Raw genomic sequence first — 23196 nt, 5'->3', positions numbered from 1 at the left:
GAAAATTGGGATAAACAGGTGAAATTTAAGTGTGGACTGTATTCCAGATAATAGTATTGAATGAGTGTTAAGTTTTAGTAATTTGATAATTCTTCTGTGGTTACAAAAGTGAATACACTTGTTTCCGCCAGGCGCAGTGGCTCACACCTGTAATCCCAGCACTTTGGGAGGCCGAGGAGGGCGGATCACCTGAGGTCAGGAGTTCAAGACCAGCCTGGCCAACATGGTGAAACCCCGTCTCTAGGAAAAATACAAAAATTAGCCTGTTGTGGTGGCGCGCACCTGTAATCCCAGCTACTCTGGAGGCTGAGGCAGGAGAACCGCTTGAGCCTCGGAGGCGGAGGTTGCAGTGAGCTGAGATTGCACTACCGCACTCCAGCCTGGGAGACAGGGTGAGCCTCTGTCTAAACAAAATGTCTAAAAAAACAAACAACAAACAAAAAACAATACGTGCTTTTAAAATGGATATGCCAAAATATTACAGTTAATGAGACATGGTGATGTCTGTAGCTAGTTCTCAAACAGCTTAGGAAAAAACATACACAGAATGGGTAAATGAAGGAAGATGTAATTGGTGAATCTGGGTGAAGGGTATACTGGAGTCATTTGCACAAATCTTGCAACTCTTCTGGAAGTTTGAAAGTATTTCAAAATAATTTTTCTTGAAGCCTACCATCTCAGAGGAATTCCTAAATGTTGTAATAAGTAGAGTGCTACTTTCATCATTAAAATAGTTTAATGGATTCAAAGTCTCTTGGGTGACTAGATCTTCCTTTTCTTCATTTTTTTTTCACTTGCATTTTGATTAGTTGTCACAAGATGCCTGTTGAGAGTAGCTAGGATCTAGTGGGTAGGCATATTTTAAATGTGCAGCTAAAATAGGATTTTTACCACATCCAGTGACTTCTGCTTTTTCCATAACAAATACAGCTGTTGCTGTAAACAGTGTATATATGACATTCAATCTGAAATGATTTGCCGTGTGGTATTCAATTTAGTGCACAGGTTAAAAGAAATAGGAACTCCCTCCCAAGTGTCTGTTAATTGTCCATGGCATGTTTAACTATTACTAGCCTTTCTTGTCTTCTAAATATTTCTTTACCTTCATCTCCTGAAGAACCTTACAGTATCTTTTTTTTTTTTTTGAGACAAGGGCTTGCTTTGTCATCCAGGCTGGGGTGCAGTGGCGCAATCACTGCTCACTGCAGCCCTGACCTCCCAGGCTCAAGCAGTCCTACCACCTTAGCCCCCCTAGTAGCTGGGGTCACAGGCATGCACCACCATGCCCAGCTATTTTTTGTAAGAGATGGGATCTTGCCATGTTGCCCAGGATGGTCTCGAACTCCTGGGGTCAAGTGATCCACCCGCCTCAGCCTCCCAAAATGCTGGGATTACAGATGTGAGCCACCAAGCCCAGCCAGTATCTTGCTTTGTTGTTCTAAGCCATTTCTTGGCTTCTGATAGCTCCAATCTATTTAATCTGTTCAGGAATGCTAGTTTTAAAGGAAGTGTTAATTAACCTGTTTTATGCTGTTGTTGTGTCAGCACTAATTGCTCCTTATTTCTCTTTCTTCATCTTGTTCCTAACATACCCAAGGCTTTAAATTCCTGGTTAATGATTCCTCCATTTATACACTTGTTTTTCTGGTGGTTTTTTTTTATTTGAAATAGAGTCCACCTCTGTCACCCAGGCTGGAGGGCAGTGCCACGATCTCAGCTCACTGCAACCTCCACCTCCTGGGTTCAAGCGATTCTCCTGCTTCAGCCTCCTGAGTAACTGGGACTACAGATGTGCACCACCATGCCCAGCTAATTTTTTTTGTATTTTTTAATAGAGACAGGGTTTCCCCATGTTGGCCAGGCTGGTCTTGAACTCCTGACCCCAAGTGATCCTCCTGCCTTGGCCTCCCAGAGTGCTGGGATTACAGGTGTGAGCCACTGTTCCTGATGATAGTTTCTTAAAGGGAACATACTATGTTTCTTCTAAACATTTTTAAACCACCAAATGAAATTTATTATCCTTTAAATAACTTTACTGGGGTTTGTTTAAAGTAGTTTAGCTATGCCAATTATTTCTTTATTTTCTTTCTTTCTTTTTTTTTTTTTTTTTGAGACGGAGTCTTGCTCTGTCGCCCAGGCTGAAGTGCAGTGGCGCGATCTCGGCTCACTGCAAGCTCCACCTCCCGGGTTTATGCCATTCTCCTGCCTCAGCCTCCCGAGTAGCTGGGACTACAGGCGCCCGCCATCTCGCCCAACTAGTTTTTTGTATTTTTTAATAGAGACGGGGTTTCACCGTGTAGGCCAAGATGGTCTCAATCTCCTGACCTCGTGATCCTCCCGTCTCGGCCTCCCAAAGTGCTGGTATTACAGGCTTGAGCCACCGCGCCCAGCATAAATCTCTTTTAAAGAGCACAATTTTGAACTTTTAAGGGCCTTTGTTTAAAATCAACTGACCTTATAAGTGAGTTATTTCTGGACTCTGTTCCATTCTGTTAATCTGTGTCTGTCTTATGCCAGTACCATATGGTCTGAATTATCATAGCTTTATAGAAGTCTTGAAATCCGGCAGTGTACATCTTCTATCTGTTATTTTTTTTTCAAAATTGTTTTCTTTTTTTTATTTTATTTTTTTTTTGAGGTGGAGTCTTGCTCTGTCGCCCAGACTGGAGTGCAGTGGCCGGATCTCAGCTCACTGCAAGCTCCGCCTCCTGGGTTTACGCCATTCTCCTGCCTCAGCCTCCCGAGTAGCTGGGACTACAGGCGCCCGCCACCTCGCCCGGCTAGTTTTTTTTGTATTTTTAGTAGAGACGGGGTTTCACCGTGTTAGCCAGGATGATCTCGATCTCCTGACCTCGTGATCCGCCCGTCTCAGCCTCCCAAAGTGCTGGGATTACAGGCTTGAGCCACCGCGCCTGGCCTCAAAATTGTTTTCAGCCAGACATGGTGACTCACGCCTGTAATCCCAGCATGTTGGGAGACTGAGGCAGGAGGACTGCTTGCATGCAGGAGTTTGAGACCAGCCTGTACAACATAGTGATACCCTGTCTTTATGGAAAAACATTTGTTTTAGCTAGTTGAAATCTTTTGCATTTCCATATAAATTTCAGCATCAGTTTGAAATCTTTTGCATTTCCATATAAATTTCAGCATCAGTTTATCAATTTTCATGAAAATTTATGGTTGGGATTGTGTTGAATGTATAGGTTAAGTTGGAAAGAACTGATACCTTAACAATAATGAGTCTTCCATTCCAACCTGGTTTAGCTGTTCATTTATTTAGGTCTTATCTTTCAGCAGTGCTTTGTAGTTTTCTTTACACACGTTATACGAATTTTATTCCTAAGTATTTTATGTATTTTCATGCTACCATAGATGGCATTTTACAATTTTAATTTCTAAATTATGTATTGCTACTCTAAGAAAATACAATTGATTTAATAGTATTTTACTTTCTTTTTTTTTTTTTTTTGAGATGGAGTCTGGCTCTGTCACCAGGCTGGAGTGCAGTGGCGTGATCTTGGCTCACTGCAACTTCTGCCTCCCAGGTTCAAGCGATTCTCCTGCCTCGGCCTCCCCAGTAGCTGGGACTACAGGTACATGCCACCACACCCAGCTAATTTTTGTATTTTTTTTTTGTTTTTTGTTTTGTGTTTTGTTTTTTGTTTTTTTTTTTTGAGATGGAGTCTCGCTCTGTCGCCCAGACTGGAGTGCAGTGGCCGGATCTCAGCTCACTGCAAGCTCCGCCTCCCGGGTTCATGCCAATCTCCTGCCTCAGCCTCCTGAGTAGCTGGGACTACAGACGCCCGCCACCTCGCTTGGCTAGTTTTTTGTATTTTTTTAGTAGAGACGAGGTTTCACCGTGTTAGCCAGGATGGTCTTAATCTCTTGATCTCATGATCTGCCTGTTTCAGCCTACCAAAGTACTGGGATTACAGGCATGAGCCACGGCATCCGGCCATTAGTATTTTACTTTTTAGTCACTTTTATCTTTTTTTTTTTTTTACCGAAAATTGATTTTTTAAAAATTTTTATTGATTGATTGATTGATTGAGATGGAATCTTGCTGTGTCACCCAGGCTAGAGTGTAGTGGTGTGATCTCAGCTCACTGCAACCTCCACCTCCCATATTCAAGCAATTCTCCTGCTTCAGCCTCCTGAGTACCTGCGATTACAGGCTCCTGCCACCACGCCCAGCTAATTTTTGTATTTTTAAATAGAGGCAGGGTGTCACCCTGTTGGCCAGGCTGGTCTTGAACTCCTGACCCCAGATGATCCACCTGCCTTGGCCTCCTAAAGTGCTGGGATTACAGGAGTGAGCCACTGCACCTGGCCCCAACAATTGATTTTATGTTGACCTTTTATTCTGTGGCCTTGCTGAATTCACTTATTAGTTCTAATAGGTTTTTCCTAGATTTCATGGAATTTTCTGCATAGAAGATCATGTCTTCTGTGATGCAAAGGCAGAAGTATAGTCAGTTTTATTTCTTTCATTTCAGTTTGTATGCATTTTATTTCTTTTTCTTCCCTTACTGTACCGACAAGGATCTCCAGCACAATTTTGAATAGAAGTGGTGAAGAGTGGCTGTCTTGCATCATTCCCAATCTTAGGGCAGTTTTATCATACTTTGACCATTATGATGTTGGCTCTAGTAGAGTTTTTTGGTTTGGGGGTTTTGTTTGTTTGTTTGTTTCTTAGATTCACTTTAGTAGGTTGAGGAAGTTTTCTTCTATTTCTAGTCTGTTTAGAGTTTTTATCATTAATGATGAGTTTTGTCATGAAAAAGTGTTGACTTTTTCCAAATGCTTTTTCTATGTCTATTGAGGTGATAATGTGTTTTTTCTTTTTTAGTCCATTAATATAGTGACTTATATATATTGATTTTTGAATATTGAACCAGCCTTGCATTCTTGGAGTAAATGCCCCTTGGTTATAATGTATTATTCTTTTTATATATTGCTGGATTAAATTTACTAGTATCTTATTAAGGATTTTTAAACCTTTTTTTATATACCTTTTATTTTATTTTTTAAATTAATTAAAACAAAATTTTTTAAGATAGAGTCTTGCTCTGCTGCCCAGACTGGAGTGGAGTGGCATCATCTCAGCTCACTGTGACCTCTGCCTCTCGGGTTCAAGCAATTCTCCTGTCTCAACCTCCTGAGTAGCTAGGATTACAGGCGTGTGCCACCACACCTAATTTTTGTATTTTCAGTAGAGGCGGGGTTTTGCCATGTTGGCCAGGTTGGCCTCAAACTCCTGACCTCCAGTGATCCACCCATCTCGGCCTCCAAAGTGCTGGGATTACAGGCGTGAGCCACCATGCCCGGCACGTATTCTTTATATATGTAGGAAGGAGCACAACCCTTAAAAAACAAAAAAGAAAAAAGAAAAAAGGGTTCACCTGTGTAGGGCACTTACCATGAGTGGAGCTTGCAGGACTAGAAGCTGCTCTGGGTGAGTCAGTGAGAGAGTGGTGAGCGAATATGAAGGCCTAGAACATCACTGTAGAGTACTTAGACTTTATAAACACTGTACATTTAACCTATACTTTACTTTTAAAAATTGTGCCATGATGTTACAACAGCTACGACATCACCAGGCAATAGGACTTTTTCAACTTCATTATATTTAATGTATTTTATTTTATTTTACTTCATTCTATTTTGAGACAGAGTCTCGCTCCGTCGCCCAGGCTGGAGTGCAGTGGTGCGATCTCCATTCACTGCAAGCTCCACCTCTGCGGCTCAAGCTATTTCCCTGCCTCAGCCTCCTGGGTAGCTGGGATTACAGGTGCCCACCCCCACACTTGGCTAATTTTTGTGTTTTTAGCAGAGATGGGGTTTCACCATGTTGGCCAGGATGGTCTTGAGCTCTCGGCCTCAAGTGATCCGCCGCCTCAGCCTCCCAAAATGCTGGGATGAAAGGCGTGAGCCACCATGCCCGGCCTCAACTCCATTTTAATCTTATAGGACCCACTGCTGTAAGTGCCGTCTGTTACTGAGATGTCCTCATGTGACTCATGATTATATGTGTTTATTGTTAAATGATTCAATCAAACTAACATATTCTCCCACGTAATTTTTTGTGTGGTGAGAACATTTTGTCTAATCTTTTAGCAATTTTGAAATACGCAATATGTAATTTTTGACTATAGTCACCAGGCTATGCTAAAACCTAAAACTTATTCCTGCTGTCTGACTGAAACTTTGTGCCCTTTCACCAACATCTTCCCTTTTCCCAGTCCACCCTCCCTTGTTAAGGATGTTTTTATCTTATGTTCATGAAGGCTACCTGGTCTATAGTTTTATTTTTTTTTTTTTTTTTTTGAGACGGAGTCTTGCTGTGTCGCCCAGGCTGGAGTGCAGTGGCATGATCTCGGCTCACTGCAAGCTCCACCTCCCGGGTTCACGCCTTTCTCCTGCCTCAGCCTCCCAAGTAGCTGGGACTACAGGCGCCCACCACCACGCCCAGCTAATTTTTTGTATTTTCGGTAGAGATGGGGTTTCACCGTGTTGGCCAGGATGGTCTCGATCTCCTGACCTCGTGATCCACCTGCCTCAGCCTCCCAAAGTGCTGGGATTACAGGCGTGAGCCACCACGCCTGGCCTACAGTTTTCTTATCGTTGTAAGAACTGATATGATTTGTCGATGTAATACTGGCCTTATGGGCCTGGTGTGGTGGCTCACGCCTGTAATCCCAACACTTTGGGAGGCCGAGGCGGGTGGATCATGAGGTCAGGAGACCGAGACCATCCTGGCTAACACTGTGAAACCCCGTCTCTACCGAAAATACAAAAAATTAGCCAGGCATGGTGGCAGGTGCCTGTAATCCCAGCTACTCTGGAGGCTGAGGCAGGAGGATGGTGTGAACCCAGGAGGTGGAGCTTGCAGTGAGCCGAGATCGTGCCACTGCACTCCAGCCTGGGTGACAGAGTGAGAGTCTGTCTCAAAATAAATAAATAAATAAAAATAAATAAATACTGGCCTTATGAGTTGGGAAGTGTTCCCTCTTGTAAAATTTTTTGGAAGAGTTTGCATGGAATTAATATTTTTTCTTCCTTAAATGTTTAGTAGAATTCACTAGTGAAGTGACTTGGGTCTGGAAAGTTTTTAATACAAATTCAGTTTATTTAATTGATAGAGAACTATTCAAGTTATCTATTTCTTTGTCAGGCACGGTGGCTCATGCTTGTAATTCCAGCACTTAGGGAGGCTGAAGTGGGTGAATCACCTGAGGTCAGGAGTTTGAGACCAGCCTGGCCAACATGGTGAAATGCTGTCTGTACTAAAAATACAAAAGAAAATTAGGAGGGTGTGGTGGCGCACGCTTTTAATCCCAACTACTCAGGAGGCTGAGGCAGGAAAATCACTTGAGCCCGGGAGGCGGAGGTTGCAGTGAGTGGAGATCGCGCCACTGCACTCTAGCCTGGGCGACAGAGTGAGACTCCGTCTCAAAAACAAAAAAATTAGCTGGGCCTGGTGGCACACACATATAATCCCAGCTACTTGGGAGGCTGAGGCAGGAAAACCGCTTGAGCCCAGGAGGCGGAGGTGGCAGAGAGTTCAGATCGTGCCAGTGCACTCCAGCCTGGGCAACAGAGCAAGACTCTATCTCAAAAAAAAAAAAAAAAAAAAACCTATTCAAGTTACCTATTTCTTTTTGAGTAATCTTGGGTAGTTGGTGTTTTTGAAGGAATTTGTTTCATCAAAGTTGTGAAATTTATTGGCAAAAAGTTGTTCTATACTCTGTTCACATCCTTTAATACCTGTAGGATCTGTGGGATGTCCCCTTTCAGTTCTGATACTGGGAGTTCGCGTCTTCTTTTTTTCTTGACTTCAAGAAAATTTGTTTTCAAAGAACCAGCTCTTGATTTCATTATTCTTCTCCATTGTTTGTTTTCTCTTTCCTCAGTTTCTGCTCTAATCTTTATTATTTTTTTTTTTTCCTTTCTTCTTCTTACTTGGGTTTCATTTGCTCTTGTTAATTTGCTTTACAAATCATTAACTCCATCAGCATCTGTGACCTTCGGTCTGTGTCTCATCAGCTCAGCAAGACGTTGGACTGTGTTTGAATTTCTTTTCCCTGTACTGCAGTCTGGGAATTTCCTTCAAGCAGGAAGCACTAGCAAATGCAGGCTCACCTCGTTTGTTTCTGGGACCGTAGGTCTGCACTGCCAGTTGTCCAATGCCTGAAAAACAGCTCTTTTTTATGTTTTGTCCAGTTTCCTGGTTGTTTATGGTGGAAGGGCAATTCCTGTAGTAACTCATCGTTCATGGGCTGAAGCAGAGGTCCTTTACGAACTTTTTAGAATAATCAGAAGAAATAAATTCTGTCTCTTTACCTTTTAATCAGTTCAGTCCAACTTCTCCACATTCCTTCTTCTGGATTTGTTTTTACTCTAGAACAAATTGATTTCATGATCTGTTGAAACTCATTATCCTTAAATTACTTACAGATGAGGACATCTCACAATACAGGTTCATGCTGGATCTTATAAGTTCTCTTAGTATGATGTTTTTGTTCTTTATTGTCTAATTTCTGTCCTAGAGCTAAACGGCCTTCATTGTAAGCATGACAGATGAGACTGCTTTACTCAAATATTTAATATATAGCCCTGAAGCACTGGAGAGGCTAAGTGCATTTATATATATATATATATATATATATATATATATATATATATATTTTATTAAGTTGCCTTGGGCTTGTTTTCCATCATTAGATTTGGTCTTTGTCTAAATACATCATATGCAATTCTTGTTATTTTTCACTTGTGACCTTACTCAGTGTTTGTTTGTTACTGTTCTCATCTTACTCACTTGAATAATGCTTAGTTTAAAATTTTAACCACATAAACAGTATTTACTTGTCTGATTTTTTTTTCCCCCTAGATGGTATAGCTGTATGCTGGGAAAGAAATGCAGCCTGGCGCCTCTGAAGGAAGAGCTTCGCATACAAGGGGTGAGGCTTCCTCATTACTGTTCTCACGTAGCTACTTTTCTTTGTATCCATGGGGCACAAGTACAGTTTTGCTACATTGATATATTGCATTGTGGTGAAGTCAGGGCCTTCAGTGTAACTATCACTGGAACAATTAAGCAGCCTCCCATCACCTGGTCTCCCACTCCCCAACCACAAGTCTTCATTCGTCCATCACTCCATACTTTGCTTCCGTGTGTACACATTACTTAACTCGTACTTAGAGGTAAGAACATGTGGTGTTTATCTTTCTATGTCTCAGTTGTTTCACTTAAGATAATGGCCTCCAGCTGGCCGGGCGCGGTGGCTCAAGCCTGCAATCCCAGCACTTTGGGAGGCCGAGGCAGGTGGATCTCGAGGTTAGGAGATTGAGACCATCCTGGCTAACATGGTGAAACCCCGTCTCTACTAAAAATACAAAAAAATTAGCCGGGTGTGGTGGTGGGCGCCTCTAGTCCTAGCTACTTGGGAGGCTGAGGCAAGAGAATGGCATGAACCTGGGAGGCGGAGCTTGCAGTGAGCCAAGATTGCACCACTGCACTCCAGCCTGGGCAACAGGCTGGACACAGGCTGTCTCCAGACAGACTCTGTCTCAAAAAAAAAAAAAGATAATGGCCTCCAGTTCTATCCATGTTGCTGAAAACACAATTTCATTCTTCTTTATGGCTGAATAGTATTCCATTTTGTATGTGTATACTACATTTTTTTTATCCAATCCTCTGTTGATGGATACTTAAGTTAATTCAAGTCCAGATACCTTTTCTTTCTTTTCTTTTCTTTTTTTTTTTTTTGACCAGGTCTAGCTCTGTTCCCAGGCTGGAGTATAGTGGTGGGATCATGACTCACTGTAACCTTGACCTCCTGGGCTCAACCCATCCTCCCACCTCAGCCTCCTAAGTAGCTGGGACTCTAGGCACATGGCACCATCCCTAGCTTTTTTTTTTTCTTTAGTAGTGATGGGGTCTTGCTGTGCTGCCCAGGCTGGTCTCAAACTCCTGGGCTCAAGCAGTCCTCTCACCTCAGCCTCCCAAAGTGCTGGGATTACAGGTGTGCACCCTTGTACCCCACCTAATGATTTCTTTTCCTTTGGAATCAAGTCTTCTAGTATTTTGTATACTTTCAGGTATTACATTCCAGTCTTTAGTCCATCTTGAGGTTATTTTTCATATATCTACTTTTTTCTTTCTTTTTTTTTTTTTTTTAAGAAATGGGGTCAGGCTAGGCGCAGTGGCTCACACCTGTAATCCCAGCACTTTGGGAGGCCGATGCAGGTGGATCACAAGGTCAAGAGATCGAGACCATCCTGGGCAACATAGTGAAACCCCCATCTCTACTAAAAATACAAAAATTAGCCGGGCATGGTGGCGGGCACCTGTTGTCCCAGCTACTCAGGAGGCTGAGACAGGAGAATCACTTGAACCTGGGAGGCAGAGGTTGCAGTGAGCTGAGATCGTACCACTGCACTGCAGCCTAGTGACACAGCTAAACTCCATCTCCAAAAAAAAAAAAAGATGGGGTCTTGCTCTGTCAACCAGACTGTAGTGTGGTTGCACGATCATAGTTTGCTGCAACCTCAAACTTCTAGGCTCAAGCGATCCTCCCACTTCAGCCTCCCAAGTAGCTGGGACTGTTGGCACATACCACCACGCCCAGCTAATTTTTAAATCTTTAGTAGAAGCAAGGTCTCTCTGTGTTGCCCAGACTGGTCTCAAACTCCTGCACTCAAGTAATCCTTATTTTTTATAAAGATAGGGTCTCACTTTATTGCCCAGACTGGTCTCAAACTACTGGCCTCAAGCAATCCTCCCACCTTGGCCTCCCAAAGCGCTGGGATTACAGGCGTGACCCACGCACCTGACCTGTATCTACACTGATGGTAGTTTTGAGTATAGGATTTTCTTTATACTCTAAAACTCTAAATTTTTTTTTGTTTTGTTTTCTAAGTTCTATATTTTTAGGGCTAAAATATATTTTTTATAGATTATTAAAACAAGGCCTTTTTTGACAATTATAACAGAGAAAGGTGGAGAAAAACAGATGAGTAGAATGTCAGAGAGAAACCAGAAATCAAAAAACCTGGTATCTACCACTGACCTCACATCGAACTCATTTTTATTTTTTATGTTTTTTGAGGCGGAGTCTCGCTCTGTCACCGGGACTGGAGTGCAGTGGCCTGATCTCAGCTCACTGCAAGCTCCGCCTCCCGGGTTTACGCCATTCTCCTGCCTCAGCCTCCCTAGTAGCTGGGACTACAGGCGCCCGCCACCTCACCCGGCTAGTTTTTGTATTTTTAGTAGAGACGGGGTTTCACCGTGTTAGCCAGGATGGTCTCGATCTCCTGACCTCGTGATCCGCCCGTCTCCGCCTCCCAAAGTGCTGGGATTACAGGCTTGAGCCACCGCGCCTGGCCTATTTTTAGTTTTTTTAATTTTTTAAAATTTTTTACCATGCCTCCAAGACAAATTCAACTCACTCCTTTATAGATCCAGAAACTCAAACTAGGTAGGTTTAAGGTTTTGTTGTGGGCCATGCAGTTAGCTCTGGGGGAACAGCACCAGAACATAGTCTCAGTCCCGTGTGCTTCCCACTAGGATGACATTCTGACATTCCACAAAAGTAGAGCCCCCTGCTCCTGTTTCAGAAGGCAGATCACAAGTAAGTACTCCCAGGTGGGGCAAAGTGGCTCATTATCTATCATCACAGCACTTTGGGAGGCTGAGGTGGGCAGACTGCTTGAGCCCGGGAATTCAAGACCAGCCTGGGGAACACAGCGAAATCCCATCTCAACAAAAAAATACAAAAAATTAGCCAAGTATGATGGCGCGTGCCTGTAGTCCCCACTACCCAGGAGGCTGAGGTGGGAGGATCCATTGAGCCTGGGAAGTCAAGGTTGCAGCAAGCTAAGATCACACCACTGAACTGCAGTCTGGATGACAGAGCGAGACACTGTCTCCCAAAACAATTTTCTTTTAAATAAAATAAATACTCCCCCGCCACTTCCACTTTCCTCCCAGTTTCTGGTGTTTGGTGTGAGTCAGAGGACTTCTCAACAAAAGGGTCAGATGCACATCGGTGGGAGGAGCAGAGTTTCTGGTCTCTGGTTTCTCTCTGGCGTCCTATTCTTTCTTCCTCTTTTCCTCACGATACCATTTCTTGGGTAAATTGTGAGAGCTACGAACTAGTTCCTTACCTTTCTTAAAATCGGATTGATGAAAGAGATTACCTGTCTGTATCTAGCCAGGCTTTCGTTGGTTTTCTTTCTAAAAAAGAAAACAAAAAATCACTTGAGGCCAGTTATGCTGACTCACACCTGTAATCTCAGCACTTTGGGCGGCCAAGGTGGGCAGATTACCTGAGGTCAGGAGTTCCAGACCAGCTTGGCCAAGATGGTGAAACCGTCTCTACTAAAAATACAAAAATTAGCTGGACATGGTGGCACTCACCTGTAATCCCAGCCACTCGGGAGGCTGAGGCAAGAGAATTACTTGAATCTGGGAGGCAGAGGTTGCAGTGAGCCGAGACCGCACCACTGCACTCCAGTCTGAGTGACAGAGTGAGACTCTGTCTCAAAAAAAAAAAACAAAAAAAAAAACCTCACTTGAGTCATATTACAAATAATTCTCTAAAGAGCTGTGTTTTTGGTGTTTCATATATTTGAAACTTTAAGTCACATCTATAAATTCTCTTACGTTTTATGGGAGAAAAAAATACAACTTTATTGAGAGATGAGTTATTCATTATTAGGTAGCTATCTATAACTGTTGTTTGATAATATTGTTTGTTAGCTGATTAAAAAGAAGGATCAACATCATATAGCATGAGGCAGCAGCCAGAAACATATTGGTAGAATGATTTCAGTTTGATGAGATGCTATCTTTGTTGGTTTCAGGTTCCTAAAGTCACCTACACTGAATTCTGTCAAGGTCGAACGATGAGATGGGCCTTAGCTTGGAGTTTTTATGATGATGTAACAGTCCCAGTAAGTACAGACCTCGCTCCACTTCACCACCTGCCAGCACATGGCGGGTTTTGGTCAGTCAGAAGTGAACTGAATCACTAAGTGTCCTGTTTAACTGAAGTTTGCCCCTAAATACTTATGTCAAAATGGAAAGGGGTTGTCACCAAGACACCTAGAAGGCTGGTCCTGGAGACCCTGGAGCCTTCCTCTGTGAGTTTGTACAACACAGTGATTTCTGCTCAGTAGACAGAAACGTGTCTTTTAGGAATTAAAAATGTGGCCGGGCACGGTGGCTTATGCCTGTAATTCCAGCACTTTGGGAGGCTGAGCTGGGTGGATAACTTGAGGCCAAGAGTTTGAGACGTGCCTGGCCAACATGGTGAAACCGTGTCTCTGCTAAAAATCCAAAAATTAGCTGGACGTGGTGGTGCACACCTGTAATCCCAGCTACTAGGGAGGCTGAGGCACAAAAATTGCTTGAACCCAGGAGACAGAGGTTGTAGTGAGCTGAGATTGTGCCACTGCACTCCAGCCTGGGCCACAGAGCAAGACTCTGTCTCAAAAGTATTAAAAATAAAATATTTTAAAAAAAAACAAGGGCCGGGTGCGGTGGCTCAAGCCTTTAATCCCAGCACTTTGGGAGGCCGAGACAGGCAGATCACGAGGTCAGGAGATTGAGACCATCCTGGCTAACACGGTGAAACCCCGTCTCTACTAAAAAAACATACAAAAAACTAGCCGGGCGAGGTGGCGGGCGCCTGCAGTCCCAGCTACTCGAGAGGCTGAGGCAGGAGAATGGTGTGAACCTGGGAGGTGGAGCTTGCAGTGAGCTGAGATCCGGCCACTGCACTTCAGCCTGGGTGACAGAGCGAGACTCCGTCTCAAAAAAAAAAAAAAAAAAAAAATTCAGGTAACATAACCTGTAGAAACATTTTGCAGGTATAATTACGCTGGTGGATATTCCTCAAGAACTGAAAGTAAGGTCTCTTTCTTTTCCTTACCACTGCTGCTTTCCTAGAATAGCTGCCTCCTGGGGCTGCTGGAGAACGCAGAAGTGGACTTTTTGGATTGCAGGGTTTGATGTGTAACACTCGGGGACCATTCTAATGAAGGGTTCTATCTTGGCTTTCAGATTCACACCAGAATGTTAACCATTTTTGCAGCTGGGTGATAGATCATTATCTCTTTCTATTTAGTGTATGCTAGAACATTTTCTGGAATAAAAAGTTTAAAGAAATGATTTGTGACCAGACCTGGTGGCTCCCACCTGTGATCTCAACACTTGGGGAGGCCGAGGCGGTCTGATCACTGGAACTCAGGAGCTACAAACCAGCCTAGGCAACATGGTGAAATCCCGTCTCTACAAAACACACAACAAATTTTGTATTTTGATGGCGCATGCCTGTAGTCCCAGCTGCTGGGGAGGCTGAGGTGGGAGGATCACTTGAGCCTGGCAGGTGGAGGCTGCAGTGAGCCCTGATCGTGTCACTGCACTTTCTGCACTTCAGCCTGGGGCAACAGAGTGAGACCCTGTCTCAAAAAAAAAAAAAAAAAAATTTGTTCACAAATGTCTCTTTGCCCTCAGTGCTGCTACAGGTAAAGGCGAACGGCCTCTGAGCTGGCCAGACTGAATGATTTTCTGGGCAGTGGCTGAGAGGCAGTGACAGAATAGCCGCTGTTGGTTCTCACAGTTCCCTCCCAGGTGTGGCTGGCTTCTTGTTGCCTGGAGATTCCCAACGGAAGCGTCTGCACACCCTGCTCAGCACGTGTTCTTCCTTTCCTTAGTATGTGTGGGGACCCGACACCTGCCGCTCTGCGTCTCTCCTCAGCCCCTACAGCAGGCTGGTTCTGGGTGCTGTTCTCCCAAGCTCTTGGCTGCTCTTGGTCTCTAAAGTCATCTTAACCTGTTGCTGTGTCTGAGTCTCTTCCCCTGCTCTTGTAGGGTAGAGGAGTAGAGACAAGGGAACAATTTGCAGATATTACCATGTTTCTGAAAACAGGAGCTTAAATTCGAGGTTGAGCCTGTCCTGCTCTGCAGCTAGAAGTGCTGCTGGGTTGAAGTACTTTCCCCAGTGCCATATGAATGGCCCTTTCCCTGAAGCGTAGACTCCTGGACAGTGCAGTAAGGTATCTAGAGGTTTGTGTTTGAAATAGTCTCTGCTTAAAAAGATGCTTCTCCTTTTTTAACACCCCTCACCACCCCGAAGGATGATCCTTTCTGTCATTTTCTAGAATACCAGGGCCCTCACACCACATGGTTAAAATCATTAGTAATGCTCTGAGTTAGCCCCGTGGAGGCACAGCTGCAGGAAAGTGGAACGGCACCTGTTTTCAAGTGCTTTCTGCTTAACCCGCCTCCCCCATGGGGCGGCACTGCAGGTGGAAGAGCGGATAATGCGCCCTGGCACTCCACACCAGCTCGGAGACCGAGTCCTCCTGGCCCTCCTGGATGAGTAGTAGTGCCAGGTCCACGTAGTAAAGGGCACTGCTTCTGTGTTAACAAAACCAGCTTATTTTGAAAAGGAACCCCCTAAGCTTCCCTCTCCTCTTCTCTGTTTTGGGGCATCGTTCAGCCCCGTTCTTAGTTCTCAACCATCAGAAGGCTAAGGGCCCCAGATTTCCCCATGCCGGAGTCTTCCTCCCTCCCCACCAGTACCGCAGCCCCAAAAGCTGCTGCTAATGCACTCCCAAGTGTTCCATTAGACGCACTTCAACCGCTACAGGAAAAAACGCAATTCCTGATTTGTAGTAACCCAGCAACAGTTTCTTAGCGCTGCTGCCCTTGATCAGCAACTGCTTTCCCCAGGGGGTCGTCCCAGGGTACTCACGAGGCTTGTATTGGGCGGTCCTCTTGGTTCTCTTCCCCCTTCCTAGACCTCTGTCTCCACCCTTGTTTTTTGAAAAGCCCATCTGACTTACCTCCTCTTGCTCCTGTTGGGGGTGAGGAAGGAGGAGGATGCTGCTTTAGACAACGAATAGAGCTAGTTAAGCAGAAACATTGACCTATTTCCCCACCCCCACTCCCGCCATTTTAGGGTAAATGTGCAAGTTACTATGGCAACTTCTGTTTTCACTTATCTCAGGCCTCCTGACTGGTTTCTGTTGGTGCTGAATGCTGAAAAATTCTAATTCACTGGTGATTCCAGTGTCCACACTCAGCCCATTCCTGTTGTCTGGATTTATTTTAGCAACAAAAAGACAGGTCCTAATGTTGATAGAATTTTGTTCCATAATTTCAACTAATGATGAATATAAGGAAGCGTGTTCTACAAACTGTTCTCTGCAGAATTCTAACAAGCCACTTACCTCTTTGTTCCAGCGCTCCTCTAATTGCCCAAGGCATTATTTTAGCTTTATTTTGGTTTGCTTTAAGGAAGTTTGACATTTGTTAAGAGAAAAGGGGGAAAATGTAGCCCCAGTGAGCTGTTCACTCTTGGTGTGAGTACCGCTCAGGAACTCTGGGCTTAAAAAGGATCCTCTACATTGAAGACATTACCTTTAAGCCTGGGACGTGACTGTCTAGGGAGTAAGAACCACAGGGCTTTTTGGAGAGCAGATGGAGGACAGGTGTCAAATTAATTAGGCAACTTTGTGCGTGTTGGAGGCGGGTGTCCTGACAGAGCCTGGCTCCCTTCTCCACAGGTTTTCAGTCTCGTCACACAGCTGAGGGATGCCGTGTAGGGGCCGCGGGGTGGGGCAGACATCAGGCTGGTACTTGAGGCCTCCCTCTCATTTTAAAGAGCTCATCCGCTTTTATCAATTTTATGCATTGATTTATTTGTTGAAAGTCTCCTGCTGTTAAGAAATGGTTTGGGCTGGCTGTGGTGGCTGATAATCCCAGCACTTTGGGAGGCTGAGGCGGCAGATCACCTGAGGTCAGGAGTTTGAGTCCAGCCTGGCCAACATGGTGAGACCCCACCTCTACTAAAAATACAAAAGTTAGCTGGGCGTGGTGGTGCGCGCCTGTAATCCCAGCTACTGGGGAGACTGAGGCAGGAGAATCGCTTGAACCTGCAAGGCGGAGGTTACAGTGAGCCGAGGTCACGCCACTGCCCTCCAGCCTGGATGACAGAGTGAGACTCGGTTTCAAAATAAAAAAAAGAAAGAAAGAGTTTGAAAACCAGTACTGCACCGGGCTGTGCATTATGGTACCAAATGGATGTGATGGCCAGGGGCCTGAGCTCTTGAGCAAAGCCAGAGCTTATTAGGACCCTCTTCTTAGTTCCTTTTCTCCTTAAGTGTGGTCTTCATTGTGATGATAAACAAATCAGACATTGTTTTCTGTTCTTTACAATGATCAGTTTTATAGGAAAGAAAAACATAGCGCTATTGATGCACATTTGCATGTGAGTCAGTGTTGACATGATGGTGGCAGCAAGAGTGGTCAGGAGTTGAGAAAAGGAAATGGCTCAGGCTGGGGCTAGTCAAGGACAGCTTTCCGGAGGAGGAGTCGCCAGCGTCTGACTGTAGGGAGGTGGGTGGTGCTCCCAATGTTTGTGGAACGTTTAAAAGAATGGTGTAGGACTTACATTGAAGAGCAACATTGTGAGCAAGAACCAGTAGATTTAGTAGATTTGAAGCACTGGATATAATATTTATTGTTATTTGAGTACTTCAATACATTATAGTCTCATTTTATTTCCACCTGACAGCAATCGAGTGAAGTAGATGGTCTTACTCTCCATCTGCTGGAGGCTCCAAAAAGTCAGCAACAGTATTCATAATAGCCCTAAACTAGAAGCACCTGAAATGTCTCTCGTAGAAACGGTAAATAAGTTGTAGTATATTCAGAAGATGGAAACTACACAGTAATTCTGTTCCAGTGAATGAACCCGCCTTCACAACAATATGAATGAATCCCATACGCATAATTTACATGAAAAGGCTGGGCGCAGCAGCTCATGCCTGTAATCCTAGCATTTTGGGAGGCAGAGGCAGGTGGATCACCTGAGGTCAGGATTTCAAGACTAGCCTGGCCAACATGGTGAAACCCTGTCTCTACTAAAAATACAAAAATTAGCTGGGCGTGGTGGCGCATTCCTGTAGTCCCAGATACTCGGGAGGCTGAGGCAGGAGAATTGCTTGAACCCGGGAGGCAGAGGTTGCAGCGAGCCGAGATTGCGGCACTGCACTCCAGCCTGGGCGACAAGAGCGAGACTCCGTCTCAATAATAATAATTTAATAATTTACATGAAAAGAAGTCAGATACTGAAGACTGCAGACAGGTATAACCCGTGGTGATAGAAACCGGGATACTGAGAGAGGTTGGTAATGGTGAGTGAGCATGAGAGGGAATTTGGGTTCCTGGTAAAGGTGGCTCAAGCCTGTAATCCCAGCACTTTGGGAGGCCGAGACGGGCGGATCACAAGGTCAGGAGATCGAGACCATCCTGGCTAACACGGTGAAACCCCGTCTCTACTAAAAATACAAAAACTAGCCGGGCGAGGTGGCGGGCGCCTGTAGTCCCAGCTACTCGGGAGGCTGAGGCAGGAGAATGGCGTAAACCCGGGAGGCGGAGCTTGCAGTGAGCCGAGATCCGGCCACTGCACTCCAGCCTGGGCAACAGAGCGAGACTCCGCCTCAAAAAAAAAAAAAAAAAAAATATATATATATATATATATCTGAATAGAATTAAGGCAACTGAAACTGTCTAAAGTTGATAATTCAACTTTAAATACAGATAGAAGCATATTTTTAGGTATAGCAGCTCTGTCTCTACAAAAAAAAAAAGCCAGGAGTGGTGGTATGCGCCTGTAGTCCCAGCTACTTGGGAGGCTGAGATGAGAAGATCGCTTGAGCCCAGTAGTTTGAGTCTGCAGTGAGCTGTGATTGCACCACTGCACTCCAGCTTGGGCGACAGAGCAAGACCTTGTCTTAAAAAAAAAAAAGGGAGTGGGGCACTGGGCATGGTGGCTCATGCCTGTAATCCCAGCACTTTGGGAGGCCGAGGCAGGTGGATCAACTGAGGTTAGGAGTTTGAGACTAGCCTGGCCAACATGGCGAAACCCTGTCTCCACTAAAAATAGAAAAAAATTAGCCAGGCATGGTGGCAGGTGCCTGTAATCCCAGCTACTCGGGAGGCTGAGACAGGAGAATCGCTTGAACCCGGTGAACTGAGATTGTGCCACTGCACTCCACCCTGGGCGACAGAGCGAGACTCTGCCTCAAAAAAAAAAAAAAAAGCTTCATCAGATACAGGGTTGATTCTTGTTTTTTTTCCTTGGGGAGGGAGAGCAAGAACACTTTGTAGGTGGTGTGTGTAGGTGGTATATACTACCATCTGGAAGCACATAATGTTAGATTGTGTCTTCGTGATGTGAGCAGTCATTCATGATCATTGCCTAGATTCATTAATTCATTTAGAGTTGCAAATAATGACATTCCAATTCTCTTTGTCCCTTCATACAGAGGAAGCTTCTCCGTATTAGTTATTAGCAGCTTTGAAGTACAGTTCATCTAGTAAAGCAGGATAAATGTGAGTGATTCTTGGCTGAGCACAGTGGCTCATGCCTGGAATCCCAGTGCTTTGGGAGGCCAAGGTGGGTAGATCACCTGAGGTCAGGAGTTCGAGACCAGCCTGGCCAACATAGAGAGACCCCCGTCTCTACTAGAAATACAGATTTAGCCGGGTGTGATGGCACGTGCCTCTAATCCCAGCTACTCGGGAGGCTGAGGCAGGAGAATCGCTTGAACCCAGGAGGCGGAGGTTGCGGTGAGCTGAGATTGTACCACTACACTCTGCCTGTGAGACTATATCTCCAAAAAAAAAAAAAGTTTCATTCTTTTGCTTTATCAGTTTTAAAAATAATGAGTTGGCTGGGTGGGGTGGCTCACGCCTGTAATCCCAGCACTTTGGGAGACCAAGGCGAGTGGATCACCTGAGGTCGGGAATTCGAGACCAACCTGACCGACGTAGAGAAACTCTGTCTCTACTAAAAAAACAAAATTAGCCGGGCGTGGTGGTGCATGCCTGTAATCCCAGCTACTTGGGAGGCTGAAGCAGGAAAATCACTTGAACTCAGGAGACAGAGGTTGCAGTGAGCCGAGATTGCGCCACTGCACTCCAGCCTGGGCAACAAGAGCAAAACTCCGTCTCAAAAAATAAATAAAATAAATAAATAAAAACAATGAGTTGGTGGTTCCCTATCATCTTACAAAAGTGACCAAACAGGGTGGTTTGGTATTCTTTTGTAGTGTCTTACGAACTCGTGGATTACTTTTTTTTTCTTTTTATTAAATAGAGATGAGGTCTTACTATGTTGCCCAGGCTGGTCTCGAACTCTTGGGCTCAACTGATCCTCCTGCTTCTGCCTCCCAAAGTGCTGAGATTATAGGCGTGAGCCAGTGTGTCCCTCTGGATTACGATTTTTTAATATATTTTTCAATTCATTACACTTACTGTCTTTACTGAGGTACAGTTCACCATCTTTGGCCATGGGGAATTTCTTCAGCTTGGCTCGTGAGTCTTTTTTATCATATCCACTGTAGTCTTTGATGGCTTCCTGGCTTTCTGGTATCACAGGTTGTTCTGGGCTCATATTTTTTCCTCTCTCAGATCTGGAATCAACCATTTCTCCCAGGAGATCTGGTTTATTTTACTGGGAAGTCATATTTAAAGGTATTCATCTGGGCACTAGGGATGGTACCGGGTTAGTCATTGTTTCTAGAGGCTTTTTCAGCAGAGCTAGGAATTACTATTTTTAGGATAAAATATGTTGCAAGTTCTTGTCGATTCCTTTCCTTTCTTTTCCTTTCCTCCTCTCCCCCGCCCTTCCTTTCCCATCCCTCTCCTTCCTTCTTCCACTCCTTCCCTCCCCTCCCCTCCCCCCCCCCCCCCTCCCCCCCCCCCCTCCTCCCCCCCCCCCCCCCCCCTCCCCCCCTTCCCTGCCACCACACCCAGCTGATTTTTTTTTTTTTTGCGGGGCCGGGGGTGGGGGTGGGGGTGGGGGGGTGGTAAAGATGGAGTTTTGCCATGTTGCCCCAGTCAGTCTCAAACTCTTGGGCTCAAGTGGTCCTCCTGCCTCAACCTCCCAAAGTGCTGGGATTGCAGGTGTGAGCCACTGTGCCCAGCATATACTTGCTGATACTTTATTCAGTTTCACATCTGCAGGTTTTTACTTAATTTCATCAATTGTCCATCTATATCTCCCATTCAGAAATCTTGTGACTGCAATGGTACACACCTGTAATCCCAGCTACTCAGGAGGCTGAGGCAGGGGGATCACTTGAGCTCAGGGAGGCCAGCCTGGGCAACACAGAAGACCCTAATCTCTAAAAAAAGAAAAAAATCCCATGCCAAAAAATCCAGTCCTCAGCCAACATATTACTCGTTAATTTTATGGCACAATAGGCCACAAAAGTCTCAAAAGTAACGTTACCATCAACAAAGTGGTTTCTGAAAATAGCTATTTTTTTTTTACTTTTACATTTCTTTTTTGTCCTTGGCGACTCTCATGGTGGATTTCAGTCATCTGGAATGTTTCCACTCTGAATTTTCTGCCATGGAGTAAGGACAGAGGTTTGTTTGTTTCATTTTACTTCAGATTTTTAGGAAGTGCCTTTTTTGTTGTTAATTTTGTTTTGCAATAAAATATATTTCTAATTTACCTATGAAATGAAAAAAAAATCAAATCTTAACTTCTTTCTCCTATCTCATTCACCCTAATCCTTTACTTCCTCATTGGTTACTATTTAAACAATTTTATACTTTATCGTTCCTTTATTTGTATTTTTATTTTTGAGCCAGAGTCTTGCTCTGTTGCCCAGGCTGGAGTGCTGTGGCAGATGTCGGCTCACTGCAGGCCCTGCCGCCTGGGTTCAAGCAATTCTCCTGCCTCAGTCTCCCAAGTAGCTAGGATTACAGGTGCACGCCTCCATGCCCGGCTCTTTTTTGTTTGTTTGTTTGTTTGTTTCATATTTTTAGTAGAGATGGGGTTTCACTATGTTGGCCAGGCTGGTCTTGAACTACTGACCTCAAGTGATCTGCCTGCCTTGACCTCCCAAAGTGCTGGGATTGCAGGCATGAGCCACCGTGCCCGGCCCATTTTTTCAAATTCAAGGAAATACATGTATGTATTTATAATCATTCCTTCTTAAATAGGTAGCATTCTGCAGTAAGTTTTCTTCCCCTTGCTATTTTTACTGTTTTTTTTTTTTTTTTTTGAGACAGAGTCTTGCCTGCCTCAGCCTCCCAAAGTGCTGGGATTACAGGCATGAGCCATGGCGCCCGGCTGCTATTTTTACTTTTTACTGTTTTTACATAATCCTGGGGATGATTTCAGGACATTTTAAACAACGACCTGTCAGATTAAGATGAAAGAAATGGGCTGGGTGTGGTGATGTGCACCTGTAGTTGCAGCCACTTGGGAGGCTGAAGTGAGAGAATCACTCTGCACACAGGAGTTCAAGGCCAGCCCGAGCAACATTGTAACACCCTATCTCTTTTAAAAAACAGAAGGCCACTGCACTGGGGTCTCCTCTCTGCCCTGTCCCCTTTCCAAACCTTGAGGTTTTTCTAGAAGCTGCTTTGCGAAAACAAAGAGGTTGTGGCTTCGTGCGCATCAGATCTCTCTGTAGAATGGCTCTTCTCTTCCTGTAAATACTAGAGAGAATTTAATGATTTCATTCAGCCTGTGGCTTTTTTTTTTTTTTTTTGCCTTAGCCATAATTAACAGAGATATAACATGCTACACTGATCTGTGTCAAACTATACCACATGTCAGTTTCTTGGCTGATTGCACCATTGAGATCTAGAAATTAAAGTGAAGACTCAAATTTGTACCAGCCTGGGCAACATGGCAGATCCCCATCTCTACAAAAAATACAAAAATTAGTTAGGCACGGTGGCACACACCTGTAGTCCCAGCTGCTCAGAAGACTGAGGTGGGAGGATCACTTGAGCCTAGGAGGTTGAGGCTGCACTGAGCCATAATTGCACCACTGCACTCCAGCCTGGGTGCCAGAGCATGACCCCGTCTCAAAAAAAGAAAGACAAGAAAAGAAATTTGTAGACCACCCTGCTACGTAGCATATTTTAAAATTTAAGAACTGGTTTTTGTTGGTTGGTTTGTTCGTTTTTGCCTGATTGATGGCTTCTGTGATCTAATGTGTTTTTAACGCTTGTAGTTCCTCCCTTATTGATGATCATTCCTTGACTACTTGGAATTCAAAAGATGTAAAACCTGTTGTCCTCTACGGACCGATGACTCCTCACCCGGCTTCTCTCACATTGTAATTCCAGCAGTGCATCTTCAAATC

At 44.5% G+C, this 23196-nt stretch overlaps 1 protein-coding gene across 1 annotated transcript in view; it reads left to right on the top strand.

Annotated features, from left to right (window-relative positions):
• The window catches only part of METTL16 (methyltransferase like 16), an 82533-nt gene that overhangs the window by 52925 nt on the left and 6412 nt on the right, over positions 1 to 23196 (top strand). The window contains exons 7-8 of the mRNA XM_026449606.1: positions 8894 to 8963; positions 12871 to 12960. Coding sequence (XP_026305391.1) covers positions 8894 to 8963; positions 12871 to 12960 — 160 coding nt within the window. The remainder of the gene's footprint in view (positions 1 to 8893; positions 8964 to 12870; positions 12961 to 23196) is intronic.

The sequence above is a fragment of the Piliocolobus tephrosceles genome, chromosome 16 (assembly GCF_002776525.5).
Source record: "Piliocolobus tephrosceles isolate RC106 chromosome 16, ASM277652v3, whole genome shotgun sequence".
In the NCBI taxonomy this organism is placed as follows: Eukaryota; Metazoa; Chordata; class Mammalia; order Primates; family Cercopithecidae; genus Piliocolobus; species Piliocolobus tephrosceles.
This window is presented reverse-complemented; position numbering and strand designations above follow the sequence as displayed.